The following is a 16153-nucleotide window of genomic DNA, read 5'->3' on the forward strand; positions in this document are numbered from 1 at the left end:
CAAAATTCCATAATAGGTCTTAGACCAAAGCAGATGAATCAATTATTGCTATTTCTAATTGCAGTGCCAGACACCTTTAGCCGTTATCCAGCAGGTAGTAATAACACTAATTGCACTGGTGGAATGTAACACTAATGAATATAGTGAGCGTTATTTAGTATATAGTCTACTATGAATGTATAATACACCGTTTAGAGAATATATATATATATATCTCCTCAGTAAAGGCAATGCACTAGGTCTGATTATAATAGGTGATACACCTTAGAAGATGTATACCTTCATTAATTAATTATGTGATAGTTATGATAATCTGGTGCACACACAATTATTGTCCTTAGAGGAGAAGCACCCTCATTATTTGGGACTGGTGGTACCCTCTCAACTGATCACATTTGAATCCATACATATAAAGATGATAGGTATATTGTAATTTATATATGGTAATACCTCATTATGAGGTGTATCACTGGGCCAATAAATCATGCACACCTTTTAAATATCCAAGGTATACTATTGTAGGAGAGATTTTATTTATTCTGCACATTCATAGATAACATTAATTCAGATATTGATTTTATAATTGCTCACTAATCGCACAGCACAACTGCGTGCTCATTGAGTAGTTGTAAATGTTGGTATTAAGACATTTATTGTGCTTGTCTGCTGGATTCTATCCCAGATGTCACACAACCTGCATACATTTCTCCTTTGTATATACAGTGTCTCAATACTAGGCTGACATTGTTGCCATCTGTTAGCAATTATGGTGTCTGTGCATTCATTTAGATCAGAGATTCTCAAACTCGGTCCTCGGGGGCACACACAGTGCATGTTTTGCAGGTCTCCTCACAGAATCGCAAGTGAAATAATTAGCTCCACCTGTGGACCTTTTAAAATGTGTCAGTGAGTAATTAATACACCTGTGCACCTGCTGGGTTACCTGCAAAACATGCACTGTGTGTGCCCCCGAGGACCGAGTTTGAGAACCTCTGATTTAGATAGTATTGGAGATTAAGATTGAAACATTTGTTGCATCCTTATAAGGACAGTTATACCACGGATGTTTCACAATAATCATATGCTCCTCACATTAGTATAGAATGCACTTATAAAATCTCTCCTATAATAGTATACCTTGGATATTTAAAAGGTGTGCATGATTTATTGGCCCAGTGATACACCTCATAATGAGGTATTACCACATACCTCCCAACATAACCCCCTCCAGGAGGGACACAATGCTCTGCTTCTGGACTTCCCTCGTAATTTATGATTTCCGGCACCTTTGCTGAACAGGGTAATGGATAAGAAAGGTGTTTCAGCACAGGTGATGGCAATCACACATTAAGAGTGAAGTCCAGAAGCAGAGCATTGTGTCCCTCCTGGAGAGGGTCATGTTGGGAGGTATGCTACCATATATAAATTACAATATACCTATCATCTTTATATGTATGGATTCAAATGTGATCAGTTGAGAGGGTACCACCAGTCCCAAATAATGAGGGTGCTTATCCTCTAAGGACAATAATTGTGTGTGCACCAGATTATCATAACTATCACATAATTAATTAATGAAGGTATACATCCTCTAAGGTGTATCACCTATTATAATCAGACCTAGTGCATTGCCTTTACTGAGGAGATATATATATATTCTCTAAACGGTGTATTATACATTCATAGTAGACTATATACTAAATAACGCTCACTATATTCATTAGTGTTACATTCCACCAGTGCAATTAGTGTTATTACTACCTGCTGGATAACGGCTAAGGTGTCTGGCACTGCAATTAGAAATAGCAATAATTGATTCATCTGCTTTGGTCTAAGACCTATTATGGAATTTTGAACTATTATTACAACACTAAACAGGACCTGCACTCTCTAATATACCTCTATATTATAGAAATCTTACATTGAGTATACAGTGAGATTAATATCCATATATATAATGTGGACAAACTAAAGAATAATTGATTACTGGCTTAGTGTGGGATAAATATAAAAATTTTTTGGACATTAGAATGAAGAACGCTGACACACATTTTTAATCTTTATTCACATTTATTAACTTCTATCGCACTTCTATATGTTTTGTCTATGTCAATGATTTTAACCTCTATGTTTCGCCTTAACTTGTAGTCTAAATAAAGACATTCTATACTATTTTTATGAGAATAATAATAAAAGTTACATTTTATGGAGAAGTGATAACCAGACCACCTCTCTTTGTGTGCACCGATAGTACAGCCCATTTTTCTTCTTTTGCTGAATACTGAGTATCCCTTATCAAAAATTCAAAAATCACACATTTTTGGTTCCCCTACTGAGATAATTACACACATATTATATTAAATTAGTAAATACTGATAGTGCATGCATGATAGACATATGTGTACAGTAACTCAAGTGCATATTCTAGAACTTGATCCCTAGAGGAGAAGGTAGGCCCGCAGACAGTGGGGCCCATTGGGGGTTTCCCATGTACCCCTATTGGCCAGTTCGACCCTGCATGACTGAATTTGTGCAATTACACATAGACAAAAAGCACTTTACAAATCAGCACTATGTAAAACAGTTTTATTTAGTTAAAGTTAATTTATAAACACCCCTTCCCCCCCCCAAAAAAAAAAAAAAAAACCTGAAGTGATTGTTTGAATTCCCTGTTAGGAGTAGATTAAATTAACTACAGTGTTTACCATGCAGCTAAAGCTCCAGGTGTAATGCACCAGTGCATTCAATTATGAGGGAATTTTTCTACGCGGTAAACTTGTGGCTAATGTGCATTAACACTAAGTGCTTGGAATCTATGGGTTACCTTATGCAGTAAGCCCCTGATGATGCATTTTGCCTTTCAAATCCTAAAGCTATGAGGGCTTACCACCTGGTGTAGCATCTCTAATTGAAAAGCTCAGAGCAGAGCTTTAGCCATGGGGTAAACCTCTGGAGCTTACCACGCGGGGGAGCGTCTTTAATTGAATAGCTCATGGTGCATGGTGAGACTCTTTATATGAGACAGACTACAGCTTGTTAAGTGCTAATTATGCCCTATCCATGGACTCGCCAGCTCACACTCAAATTTCTCAGCTAACTTATTGTTAATGATTTTTTATTTCTACAATAATTTGTTTTCTTTATCTTTACTGTGGTCATTGGTCTTCTAGGAGTTCTGTCAAGAAAAGCAAATTAACTTTTCTGGAAATAGTGCACAATTGGAATACTATATTCTGCTACTTTTGTTTGCAAAAAGTGATCTGTAGAAACACCTCATTCAAGGGTCATTGAGCTTTTTGACTTTTTCTACCTCTTTTACCGGGGATACCAGGTTTGGTCACTTATTTCTTCCTTTGCCAGTTTCTCCCTCACGTCAGTGTTCTATGTTTAGGGAAGCATTGTGGAAAATGCCTTGAAGTGTTTGAGGAATGGAGCACACAACGTTACATCTGTCTACGCCCAGGCTCTCCTGGCCTATGCCTTCTCTCTGTCAGGAGACAGTGAACTAAGACAAGAGACACTGAAGAGATTGGAGGAGACTGCGATAAAGAAAGGTAATGATTTCATGCACATTTTCGTAGATCAATACATCGACTTTGATTGGCAGCTGCTCAGTTTGGACAGTAAAATTGTAGATAAGGAAATTCAGAAAGGTTACAACAGGGACATTCAACTTGCAGCCCAGTAGCTGCTGGGGGAACTACACATCCCAGCATGCCCTGCCATAGTTTTACTATTAGGGCATGCTTAAACTGTGGCAGGCCATGCTGGCATATGTAGTTCAACAGCAACTGGAGGTCTGCACGTTGACTACCACAGGGCTATAGAGTCAGAAAGCTAGGACTGGTTTACCGGATATGTAATAACTGTTTATACAGTACATTAAATAAACATAGTTTCATGCAAGAAATGCTACAATAGTTCAACAGTATCATATTGGATCACATACTGTAACAGATTTCAGTATCTTAAAGTTGAAAATGTAAAGTCAAACAGAGAAACAGTGGAAAATAAAGGATAGGATCAGCAGTGAAAACACCTCCAGTACAGCATGGAGTCTCTAGCATTGGATTCCTGTGTATTAAAGCTCAATAATACCCCTTTTATACCACCAGCATATAACATGGGTTATTGCACATGAACGTGCATAACCCGTGTTGCTGGTTGGTGTAAAAGGGCCAAGTTGGGATAATCGGGTAGTTTGTAGGGGTTCAACCCGGCAAACTGTGCTGTGTATATGGTAGCGAGCCGGCTTCTCGTTTACAGTGAATCTGATAATGTGATCTCCCAGTACAGCCCCCACTGCGCCATCAGCAAGATCACCAACCCAGCAATATACAGGGTTGGTAATTGCAGTGCGGAAGGGACCTGAGGCAGGTTTGCAGTCGGGTAGCACCCATGTCAGGCTCCCCGCTGCGACCGGCAGTATTTGGTTTAAAAGTGGTATAAGTCTACTATATTATCCTAGGAAACCAAAGGTAACCCCAAACAATGGAGGCGAGTCAGTGTATTGTGCAGCCCTTAAGAAAAAACCAAGGGTAGACTTACTAGAATCACGAAAACTTCTGACAATCTCACAAGGAGAAAGGAGAATTATACAGGATAGTAGAATTGAAAGGCCATAGGTCATGATTGAATATTCAAATTATAGATGACAAATTTTTCATGTTCCAGCCATGGAAACCAAATACTGAAGATCAGAAACTTAGTAACAATCTGCAGTAGAAGTCCATAATTATATACCTCTCTTTAATGGAAAAGGGGATGGGGTTCTCCAGTGAGTTGAGAGTACAGCTTTTGCTATTTTATCTAGATGCCGAGTAAAGTTATTGTATAGTATATGCTGCAGTTGGGGTATCGATTAAGTAGCCTGAACTCCAGGTCCTGTGGGTCCTCTGTTCTCATAGTTTCCTTGGAGAGTTTGATAATATTACACCAGTACAGGGGTTAAAGTGAGCCGGAATGGGGCAGAACTGTGTTCCGTCAGTTCCACTTGGAGACGGGGGAGTGGTGGTCAGCGTACTGGGCGGCCTTGCCTTGCGAAGGGTGGCCCCCAGCATGCATTCACAAGGAAGGCAAATTCTGCTACTTAGCAGAATTTGCAATCCAACCTGAATCAGACCCATTGTCAGCAAAAATTACAAGATACGTTGGATATGTTGTAGTATAAACATTGTATGGGTGCAACTTCTACATGAAACAAATGGTAACATTACAAGAAAAAAAAATATTTTGTTAGACAAAATAACTTGTTTTTTTAATGTGTAATTGAGCTAACTAACTGTGCAGCAAATTCATGTAAATGCTAAATAGTGTTCCTGACTGGCGCCTTTAGAGTGAGTGCCAAATAGTTTTTAATGGGGTTTGTATCCAGCAGCTCAAAAGAACTTAAAAAAAGACGGTACTCAAATTACTAATTTTCATTAGATGTTACATTATAAAGAGATCATCCAATATTATTGTATTATTTTATATAGAAACTGCAGTGTTCAGTACTTTACTCTCAGTATAAGTTATGAGGCAAACAGGTTACAACAGGTAGAGTATTAATCTCTTTATTCTCACACTGTAATATGAATAATATTGCCCAATAAATAACTTTCTAGTAAAAATGTTTAATAATGAATATAAACGTAAAAACATTTCTGAACCAATAAAACATATTGTATGTAGCAACTTGAACTTGCTTAATGTTTAGACTCTTGGACTTGCTTAGAATAGTGATTCTTGGACTTGATAAATGTGGGAAATTCTTGGACTTGATGAACTTGAAGATACTTGGACAAAATGTTACAGGGAACTCCAGAACTATTGGGGTCTCAAGAGGGTCTTCCACCAAAAACAACCCCCCTGCTGTTCCCTCAGTACTTGATACGTCCACCAGTACTTAGATGGCTGCCTAGACTTAATACCTCCAGCAGTAGGGGCTCACTCAATAGACTGAAGGCCCGAATAGTACTGAGTGACTGCTGAGACTAAGGTCCACGACAGCCCGGGGTATGAGGCACAAGTTGGTTTAGCCTTCTTCTGGGCAGATGTCTTAAGAGCAGGTGGTGTACACGCTTCCAGTCGAGGAGACTGGATTGGTAGATGGTGAACGCCCCAAAAGACCAAGGTAAAGCAAGCAGAACAGAAAACTGGAAACTGACAGACAGGGATTCCGGCAGAGTATCCACAGGACAGAGATCAAAATAGAATAAGAATAAGAAGACCAGCATTTTACACAGCAATTGTAAACTATACCGAGCACTGGGGAAATGGCCAGGAGAAGATATAAAGGGCAGCTGCACCAATCAGCTCCCAGCAAGCCAGCGAAACAGTAATTAGCTAAAGTGTGAAGCTGCACTGATACACATTCTCACTGATAGCACCTTCCTGTCCCCTGGTTACCCAGCAACCAGAAACACCATCTGCATCTGACCTCCCGATTGCCAGGCACACAGCGGTTCCCAGCGGCCAGTGTGGCCTCTGGATCAAGGTTGCCAGACAGGGACCAACAACCCTAGCAGCCGGATGAGAAACAGCGCCCTGGTTGCCTGGCAATGACCGGGACCTGCATCCAGCATGTGCCGCACGGCGGATCGTGACAGTACCCACCCCATTGAAGTGGGGTTAGGGAACCCATGGACCCAGGTTTAAGAGAAATTTCCCTTAAAAAGGATCTTTTGAGTTCAGGAGAGCGAAGAAGTCTTCCAGGAATCCATGCTCTCTCCTCTGGGCCGTAGCCCTTCCAACGGACCAAGAAATATACTCACCCACGTACAGACTTGGAGTTCAAGATCTTCTTAACCACATATTCTTTACATCTTTGAACCATAACTGGAGGAGGTCTCCTGGAACCACCACCCTTGAATCTTTTGGAAAGAAATACAGGCTTGAACAAAGAGCAATGAAATGTGTTATTAATCTTCAAAGACCTGGGCAACAGGATTGACTTGCTGAATGATTTGAAATGGACCAATGTAATGGGGTCCTAAGTTTTGAGAAGGTTGATGAAGCTTAATATTTCAAGCAGACAACCAGACCATATCACCGACTTTGAAAGTAAATGGTGTCCGCGACATTTCAGCAAATCTCTTTGAATGAGCATACATTTTCAAAGCTTGATGTACCTTCTTACAAATCTTCCTAAGACGAAACACAGGAGCAACAGATGAGTCAGCCCGTTGAGAAGGAGTGAAGGCATTTGACTTGGGATGGAAACCAGAAACACAGAAGAAGTGGGACATGGTAATAGAGGAATGTCCAGAATTATTACATGCAAATTCAGCAAAAGGTAGATGTTCAACCCAATCATTTTGACACTTGTAAACATAACAACGCAGATACTGTTCAAGGGATTGATTTACTCGTTATGTTTGTGGATGATATCCTGAAGAAAAACTAAGGTTAATTCCCAATTCAGAACAAAAAGATCTTCAGAAACGTGCAATGAACTGAGTGCCTCTATCTGAGACAATGTCCTGGGGTAATCCATGAATTCTGAAAATATGTTGAATGAAAAGGGTGGCAAGATCCTTGGTTCTTGGAAGCTTGATCAGAGGAATGAAGTGGGCCAATTTACTGATGCTATCAACTACGACCCAGATAACAGAACACTTGGGAGACTTAAGAAGAACCACAATGAAATGCATGGAAAGATGGGTCCAAGGTCTAACTAACAAAGGCAATAAATGTCCAGACGGTAAACCTCGAGGGGTTTTGTTCCTGGCACAGACCTCACATGGAGATCCAATGTTTTAAAGATCACTGGGTGCCCAGAGGTATTACTGAAATTAAATTCTGATAATACAACAGTTCTGAGATTTTTAGGAACAAATAAAAATCCAGACGGTGTTTTTTGAAGAAGCTTGTGCTTGCACTGAGAAGATACGTGAGGCAAGATCTACAGTTAGACCGGTAAGGATGCGCTTTGGTGAAATGATTGGTACTAGAGACTGGGAGACTTCTTGAACTGGAAGGAAAATCTGAGACAGGACATCTGCCTTCATGTTCCTGAACCCAGGTCTGTAAGTGCTTACAAAATGAAACCTTGCGAAGAAGAGTGCCCACCTTGCCTGCCGGGAATTCAGTCTTTTTGCAGACTCACAGTACGATAAGTTCTTGTGATCTGTGAATACCTTGGCACCCTCCAGCCAATGTCTCCATTCCTCCAGAGCCCACTTGACCACCAGGAGTTCATGATTCCTCACATCATAATTGACTTCAGCTGGAGAAAACTTCCGTGATAGAAAGGCACAAGGATGGAGTTTGAGATCGAATGGATCTTCCTGAGAAAGAATGGGTCCTACTCTGACCTCAACAGCATCGACTTCTACAATGAAAGGCAGATCTGGACAGGATGACGAAGGAACGGAGCTGAGACAAAATGCCTGTAGTTCCTGTGAAGACCAATGAGTGGGGTCTACACCTTTCTTAATCAGTTCCACAACAGGTGCCACGATTGTGGAGATAAAGTGACTAAATCTCCTATAATAGTTGGCAAAGCCCAGACAGCATTGTATGGCCTTTACTTTTGTGGGAGAGACCCAATCAAGGACAGCTTGGAGTTTTTTGGGGTCCATTGAAAACCATTTAGGAGTGGTAATATACCCCCAGAACAAAATCTTCTCTACTTTGAACTCACTTTTCTCCAGTTTGGTGTACAAATGATATTATCTGAGCTTTTGGAGGACTGCTGTGACATGAGCACGATGTTCCTGAAGGGACTTAGAATAAATCAAAATGTTGTCCAGGTAAACGGCAACAAATCTTCCCAAGAATTCCCAAAGAAAGTCATTAATGAGATCCTGGAACACTGCTGGGGCATTTGAAAGACCAAAAGGCATTACCAAATATTTGTAATGACCTGAATGGGTGTTGAAGGCAGTCTTCCATACTTCTCCCTATTTTATCCTGATAAAATTATATGCTCCACGCAGGTCAATCTTGAAGAAGATCATGGCCTTCCTTAACTGATCGAACAGGACAGAGATGAGAGGTAGCGGATACGAGTTCTTGACTGTAACCTTATTCAGGCCTCTATAATCGATGCATGGCTGAAGGGAACTGTCTTTCTTGACCAGAAAAAAAGACCCTGCTCCCACAGGTGATTTTGAAGGATGAATGAATCCTTTCTTTAGATTTTCTTGGATGTTTTCCTCCATTGCCTTAGTTTCGTGCAGAGACAGAGCATAAAGCTGACCCATGGGGAGCTTAGCACTGGGCATCAGGTTGATAACACAATCATAGGGATCTTGTGGGGGGCAAGTAATTGGCATGCTGTTTGGAGAAGATGTCAGCATAAGAATGATATTGGATAGATAACCCCTCAGGAACAGGCTGCACAACTCAGAATTTAATTGAATCTGGAATTGACAGACATTTCTGGAAACACTCCAAACTCCACTGAACTAATTCACTGGTTCTCCAGTTGAAGACTAGGTTATGAATTCTCAGCCAAGGTAACCCAAAAATGAGGACATTGGATGAGGAAAAAGAACATATCTTTTGAATACAAGGCACCAACTGATAAGCGGAGGACTGGTGTCCAAAAGCAGATTAGTGACTCCAGATCTTCCTTATAGATGCCTCAGGAATGGGTGAAATCAAGATCCATGAAGTTTCCTGCGGCACCACTATCCAAGAAGGCCTGAACTTCAATCACTACCTCTTGATTTGTTATCTTAATGGGGAAATGGACGATAGGCCTGAGAAAACTGCTCCTTCTTTGCTCAGGCCTTGACATTTCCCACCTTCTGTGGACAAAAACTCGCCAAATGTCCTTTGCCTCTGCAATACCGGCACAAGACAACTTTGCGTCGCCTGGCCTTCTCTTGGGATATCAAGCGGAAGGCCCCAATCTGCATTGGTTCCACAACATCTTCAGAAGACTCTGGTATGGCCCACTGGGGACAACGATAAGAGCATCTCCTTCTCTATCCTGCATTCTTGGATATGCTGGTCTATCCTGATCGCCAACTGCATCAAGTGACTCTAGTATAGGATACTGCAACAGATGATCTTTAATTTGTTCGATGAGGCCTAGCCAGAACTGACTCCGGAGAGCCGGATCGTTCCAGCCACAGTCATTAGCCCAGGGTTGAAACTCTGCAGAATTCCTCCCCTGTTTTAATGAGCGCAGATGTGCCTCTGTGGATGCTGCCCGATCTGGATCATCATAAAGCACTCCCAGCGCTGAGAAGAGGATATCACTTAAACAAAGACAGGAATGATCAGATGGTAGACCAAAGGCCCAGGACTGAGGGTCGCCTTGGAGGAGGGAAATAACAATACCAACACGTTGAGTCTTGGATCCAGAAATAGAGTTTGCAACTCTCCTGGAAATTTAGGAATTACTTTCAATCTTCAGAAAACCGATCAGGTAGATTGAGTTTCAGTTCCTTTGCCACTGCTTGTGGAGAGGCATTGGAACTCCTAACCTCTTCTTGGGAGTAAACACGAAGGTTAAACACCTTGAGCTGTTGGATGCGACTCTGGAACTGGTTGGCAAAAATTTGAGCAGCATTTTACTGCATTGGTTCCATCCTGACCAGCAGGAGCTCCCAGCTACAGTATTGTGGGCTGGATATACTGTTAGGAACTTTGACTTGCTTAATGTTGAGACTCTTGGACTTGCTTAGAATAGTGATTCTTGGACTTGATAAATGTGTGAATTTCTTGGACTTGATAAATGTGAAGATACATGGACTTGCAAGACGTTGCAGGGAACTCAGGAACTATTGTGGTGAGACCCCTAGAGCCCTCAAGAGGGTCTTCTGCCAATAACAACCCCCCCACTGTTCCCTTAGTACTTGATATGTTCACCAAGACTTAATACCTCCAGCAGTAGGGGCTTACCCCAGCAAGCCAGAGGGAACAGTAATTAGCTAAAGACTTTCAGCTGCGCTGCTGCATGTTCTCTCTGAGAGTACCTTCCTTTGCCCTGGTTACCCGGCAACCGGAAACATCATCTGCATCCACCATCACAGTTGCCAGGCACGCGGCGGTTACCAGCAGTCAGTGTGGCTGAAGCATCCAAGTTGCAAGGCACCGGGCGGGTACCAACAGTCCTATCAGCCGGAAAAGATGCAGCATCCTGTTTGCTTGTCAAGCAACCAGGACCTGTATCCAGCATAGGCTGCATGGTGGGCCATGACAGCAGTGGTCAATTAAAGGGCCCTTGCAACTGACCAGTTACTGTATAAAGTGATACTATATTCTAAATAAAATATTATTGTACTATAGGGGGTGGTCTTCAGTATGCCGGCTGTCGGGCTCCCGGCGCACAGTATACCGGCGCCGGAATCCCGACAGCCGGCATACCGACACTTATTCTCCCTCGTGGGGGTCCACGACCCCCCTGGAGGGAGAATAAAATAGCGTGCGCCACCGTGCCCGCAGCGTGGCGAGCGCAGCGAGCCCGCAAGGGGCTCATTTGCGCTCGCCACACTGTCGGTATGCCGGCGGTTGGGCTCCCGGCGCTGGTATGCTGGAAGCCGGGAGCCCGACCGCCGGCATACCATACTACACCCACTATAGGAGGATCTCTCTATTATTTTCATTATCTCATAAAAATGAGTAATTAGTGGATCTACTATTTTCTAATATTGGGGCAGATGTATTAACCTGGAGAAGGCATAAGGAAGTGATAAACCAGTGATATGTGCAAGGTGATAAAGGCACCAGCCAATCAGATCCTAACTGTTAATTTACATATTGGAGCTGATTGGCAAGTGCCTTTATCACCTTGCACATATCACTGGTTTATCACTTCCTTATGCCTTCTCCAGGTTAATACATCTGCCCCAATGTTTATTTGATTTTCTATACATGTACAGCCCTCATGTATTTAGAGTTTGCACATTTTTTTGACACACTATACAGCTATTCTATTATGTTTGGATGATCCTTAAAGTGGACGGAGATAAACTACCAACCAACCAGCTCCTAGATATCATTTTTTCCAAACACAGTCTGTAGCATGGCAGTTAGGAGTTGATTAGTTGGTACTTTATCTTCGCCCTCTTTATCTCCATCCAAGGGTTAGTAAATATACCCCTAAATCTTTTAAAGCATACTGCAGTTATTGCAGCACAGTGTAATACCAACAGACATTTTGCTCCTCTATATAAACTGCAAGTATTTCTTGTACCTTTCTTTATATTACTAGTGCATATAATTATTATTTATTTATATGGCACCTCATGTGGTCCACAGCCCCATATAGGCAAATAATAAGACAATACATTGTAAAACAGAACCATACAATAAACAAAAACATTACAAGTAACACTATAACGATCAACACAGCTACTGATAGCCTAGATGGGTAAAGGAGTACAGGGGTAGTAATTAGTGTATAGGTGAATGTATGGTGAAGTGGTTAAATAGATGACTGGTATGTTTTTAAGAACAGGTGAGTTTTCAATGACCGTTTGAAGCAATTCAGGCTAGTGGATAGTATTACATGCAAGGGAGAAATCCTGGATTCGCGAGAGTGATTTGGTTGTCAGATGAGAGGTCATGTGGCAGTAATTGGTCAACCAGAGATGGCGTGAGTGAGCATGGATGGAAATGAGGTTGAAGTTGTAGGGAGCAGTGGAGATGGAGAGAGCCTTATGAGGGTGAGGAGTTTAAAAAGAATTCTGTGGGGGAAGGGTAGCCAGTGCCTTTGCCAGAGGGAGAATTGGTGCCACCCCCCCCCCCCCCATAAAAAAATAGGTACAGTGCGCACCGATGGCTTCATTGGTAAGGGGTATGGCCTCACAATTCATATCACATTACACTGCACAGTAGTGTAGATTAGTCACATTACACCACACAGTAGTACCCCTTATACACATTACACCAGAGTAGAGTCCCTTATACATATTATGCCAGGTAGCCACTTATACGTATTATGTCATGTAGCCACCTATACACATTACACCAAGTAGCCACCTATTCACATAATGCCAGGTAGGCCCTACACCTGAGAAAGAGAGCGTGTCACTTACAGCTGTAGCCACACTAATCATGGCTCCGTCTGTGCCTAGGTGCGCCCAGCAAGGTGGACCGCCGGGAGTGAAGGGGATGCGCATGCTTCGTAGACACGCACGAGCCCCATTTAAAGTGAATGGGAGCATCTGTGTACGCTCAGCGGCGGACTATGGCACAGGTGCACCTAGGCAAGTCGCTCGCCCCCACCTGTGATGTAGCCATGTTCATTGAGCATGTCTCCATCTGTACACCATGGTAGACAGCAGAACTTCAGCACAACCTGCTGCTTCTCCTCTGTGGGCAGCTACAGGACCCGCCGCTCCACGTCTCCAGCTGCACTGCACACCACACGGGGGATGACACTCGGGGTGGCCAACACTGCTTGCTGCAATATACACAGCAGGAAATGCTGCAACTGTCAAACAACAATGCAGAGCCAGACAATAGGGGTAAATGTAGCCGGTGCGCCTGCATGAACATTGCGTGGTGTGCAAGTCATCGTCTGCCATACCCTAGTTTTGATCCTGATGAGAGGAAGATAAGTCTAGCTGCAGTAAATAGATTGAAGTTTTGCTAGATGCATAGAATTAAATCCGCACGTCTACCGTCTAAATTATGTGGCATTATTGGTACATCATGTATAGTTGTTTAATAGGACGAGTATTAATTTCTTGCTTTATTCTTATTGGGAAACTTCAAATAGATGGCTCTAAGTACTGGAAAAAAAGCAGCGACCGACATGGAAACGTTGAGTTCTCTTCATATGTCATTCTTGCTTTGCTTTCTGAAAAGACAACAACCCAGAGAGATCTTGAGGAGAGTGCAGATATCGTCCGTTGGATTGTGGGACAACAGTCAGCATCGGGAGGATACTTCTCCAATGAGGTTACACTTCCCTTTTACAGTACAATAACTCCAAACCTATCTTCAGACTTACGTTGATGGTGGTAAAATTATTTCTGTCAAATATTTCACCATTTTATTAGTTGATGTATCAAGCAGTGAAAATAGTTGAGAAAAAAAAACCAATTAGATTCATGATAGCATTTAGTGCAGTGGTTTCCAAACTTTTTTGAATCACGGCGCCATAGGCCAAAACTTTCTTCTTGAGAACTTTAGAAAGAAATCTTACATTAAGTAGATTGCATTTCTATGTCATCCTTAGGGTCAGTTGTGTGGTGAGGGACAAGATTTGCTTCTCTTTGTCCACATATTTTATGACTGGCAGCCACCAGCACTTGTTTTGCCTATTATATTGACCATGAATAATTTGAATTGGTCCTGTACCACCAACCCAGGGCACCCCTGCAAGTGTCCTGAGGCACCCCAGGGAGCCACGGCACACAGTTTGGGAACCTCTGATTTAGTGAGTACATTCTACAACGTTGGTGGGTGAATTTGGAAGAAGTGATAGTCAAGGAAGGAAAGGTTAATGGAGATAAGGAGGAGGCCTGGTAGACTTTAATAAAGAGGTGTGGCTTTGAGTACACATGTAAATCTAGAGAGAATAGTAGAAAGTCAGATTTGGTGAGGGAACGGGTTCTAAAGGATGGGACGGGACAGGGAAAGTCTTGCAAGTGAGTGCTGAGGAGTTAACCAGGGTAGAGATGTGGGAAGTGGAAGAAGAAAGTGTATGGAAGGAGGGGTGGACATAAAGTGGGAGATAGGAGAGGAGTTTGAACTGGAGGATAGGGAGCAGGTGAAGCATGTTGCAGTGGGAGAGATTGTCACACATTGGGGTTTGAACCCTGTTACCATGTCCAGTAGTGTCACCTTATGGCCATCATTGTTCCTTCTGGCTGCCTGTATCACTATTGTAAACAAACAGGATGGCTGCATGGGTGCAGCCATATTGGATTCCTGTCAGGTGAATACTGCAGGCCAGTCAGGACAAGGATTGTACTCACATCACTGTTCCTACTAATAACTGCCATGAGCATCTGTTCATATGCTGTGTTCAACTGCCGGCGCTTCTGTGTTCATCTGGAAGAAATCCAATTATCCACATACATTACACTCCTGTTATCTGTAAACAGTGGCTCTGAGAGGAGGGGTAGTACTAATTACCCGGGCCCTGGTCCACTGCCCCCCCCCCCCTTCCCCTCCGGAGTGAACCTATACTTAAAGCCAGCACCATCTTTCCAGTGATTATAATGTTACATAATATGAATTGTGGCACTGTAGTGTTGCACAATATAAACTGGGGACACTGTTTGTCATAATGTGAATTGTGGGCGCTGTGTTGCATAATGTGTACTGACAGCCTTACAATGGGACTAGCTACCATAGTTCATAAAATAAACCAGAACACTATTATGGGGTGTAAAATTAACAACTGCTGGATAAAATAATCCCCCATTATTTTATCCAGCAGTTGTTGAGCACAAAGTAGTCCCTTGTGGGCACACTGCGCTCGCCACGCAGTGGGCACAGTGGCTTGCTGCACTCGCCGCAAGTACTAATCCCACAGTTTATGGGTGTCATGGACACCCACGCGTGGAAACAGTCTCTGTTGGTTGGCTATTGAGTGTGCGGGATCCAGGCGTCGGTCACATACCCGCATCCTATTACAACAACAAAATCACATTACTTGTTAGTTAGTGGAGCCTATACTTATCTCTGAAAGATGTGATCATTTTGTTTTATAGGACACTACAGTAGCTCTTCAAGCTCTGGCTAAATATGCCAAGGCCATGCACCATAAGAAGGGAGATGCAACAGTGACGGTTGAGTCAGAGTCTGGGTTTTATAAAGAGATTCACGTGGATAAAACTAACAGCCTTCTCCTACAAACAGTAGACCTCCCAGAGTTCCCTGGGGAATACACAGTGACTGTCACAGGAAACAGCTATGTCTATGTACAAGTAAGTATAAACTTGCTTCTCAGAACATTTATAACTGTATTTACAGCAATATATATTTTTATATATATATATATATATATAATTGTCAAAAATGTTATATCGCCCAACATATTAAAACACACTACACACAATGCAGTATAACTTGATAGGTACAATACAGATGGGTTCTCCATTATCTTGGCTGTTTCTCTGCCTAAACGAAGGTTTAGTCACTCCTAGGCGATAGCTTGGGTTGCTGAGTTTAATCACGGACAGGCACGTTGATGCACGACTACATACTCAGCATGCAATACACATTTCCACCACTGGGTGGCTAATGCTCCACTAAT

The 16153-nt window shown here is 42.4% G+C and overlaps 1 protein-coding gene across 2 annotated transcripts in view; it reads left to right on the forward strand.

Annotated features, from left to right (window-relative positions):
- Positions 1-16153, forward strand: part of LOC135056667 (alpha-2-macroglobulin-like) — a 502865-nt gene that overhangs the window by 437821 nt on the left and 48891 nt on the right. For both annotated transcript variants that reach the window (XM_063962110.1, XM_063962111.1), the window contains 3 exons: positions 3392-3554; positions 13664-13845; positions 15609-15824. In XM_063962110.1, the coding sequence (XP_063818180.1) occupies positions 3392-3554; positions 13664-13845; positions 15609-15824 (561 nt within the window). The remainder of the gene's footprint in view (positions 1-3391; positions 3555-13663; positions 13846-15608; positions 15825-16153) is intronic.

Source organism: Pseudophryne corroboree, chromosome 3 (genome assembly GCF_028390025.1).
Source record: "Pseudophryne corroboree isolate aPseCor3 chromosome 3, aPseCor3.hap2, whole genome shotgun sequence".
NCBI classification, from domain to species: Eukaryota; Metazoa; Chordata; class Amphibia; order Anura; family Myobatrachidae; genus Pseudophryne; species Pseudophryne corroboree.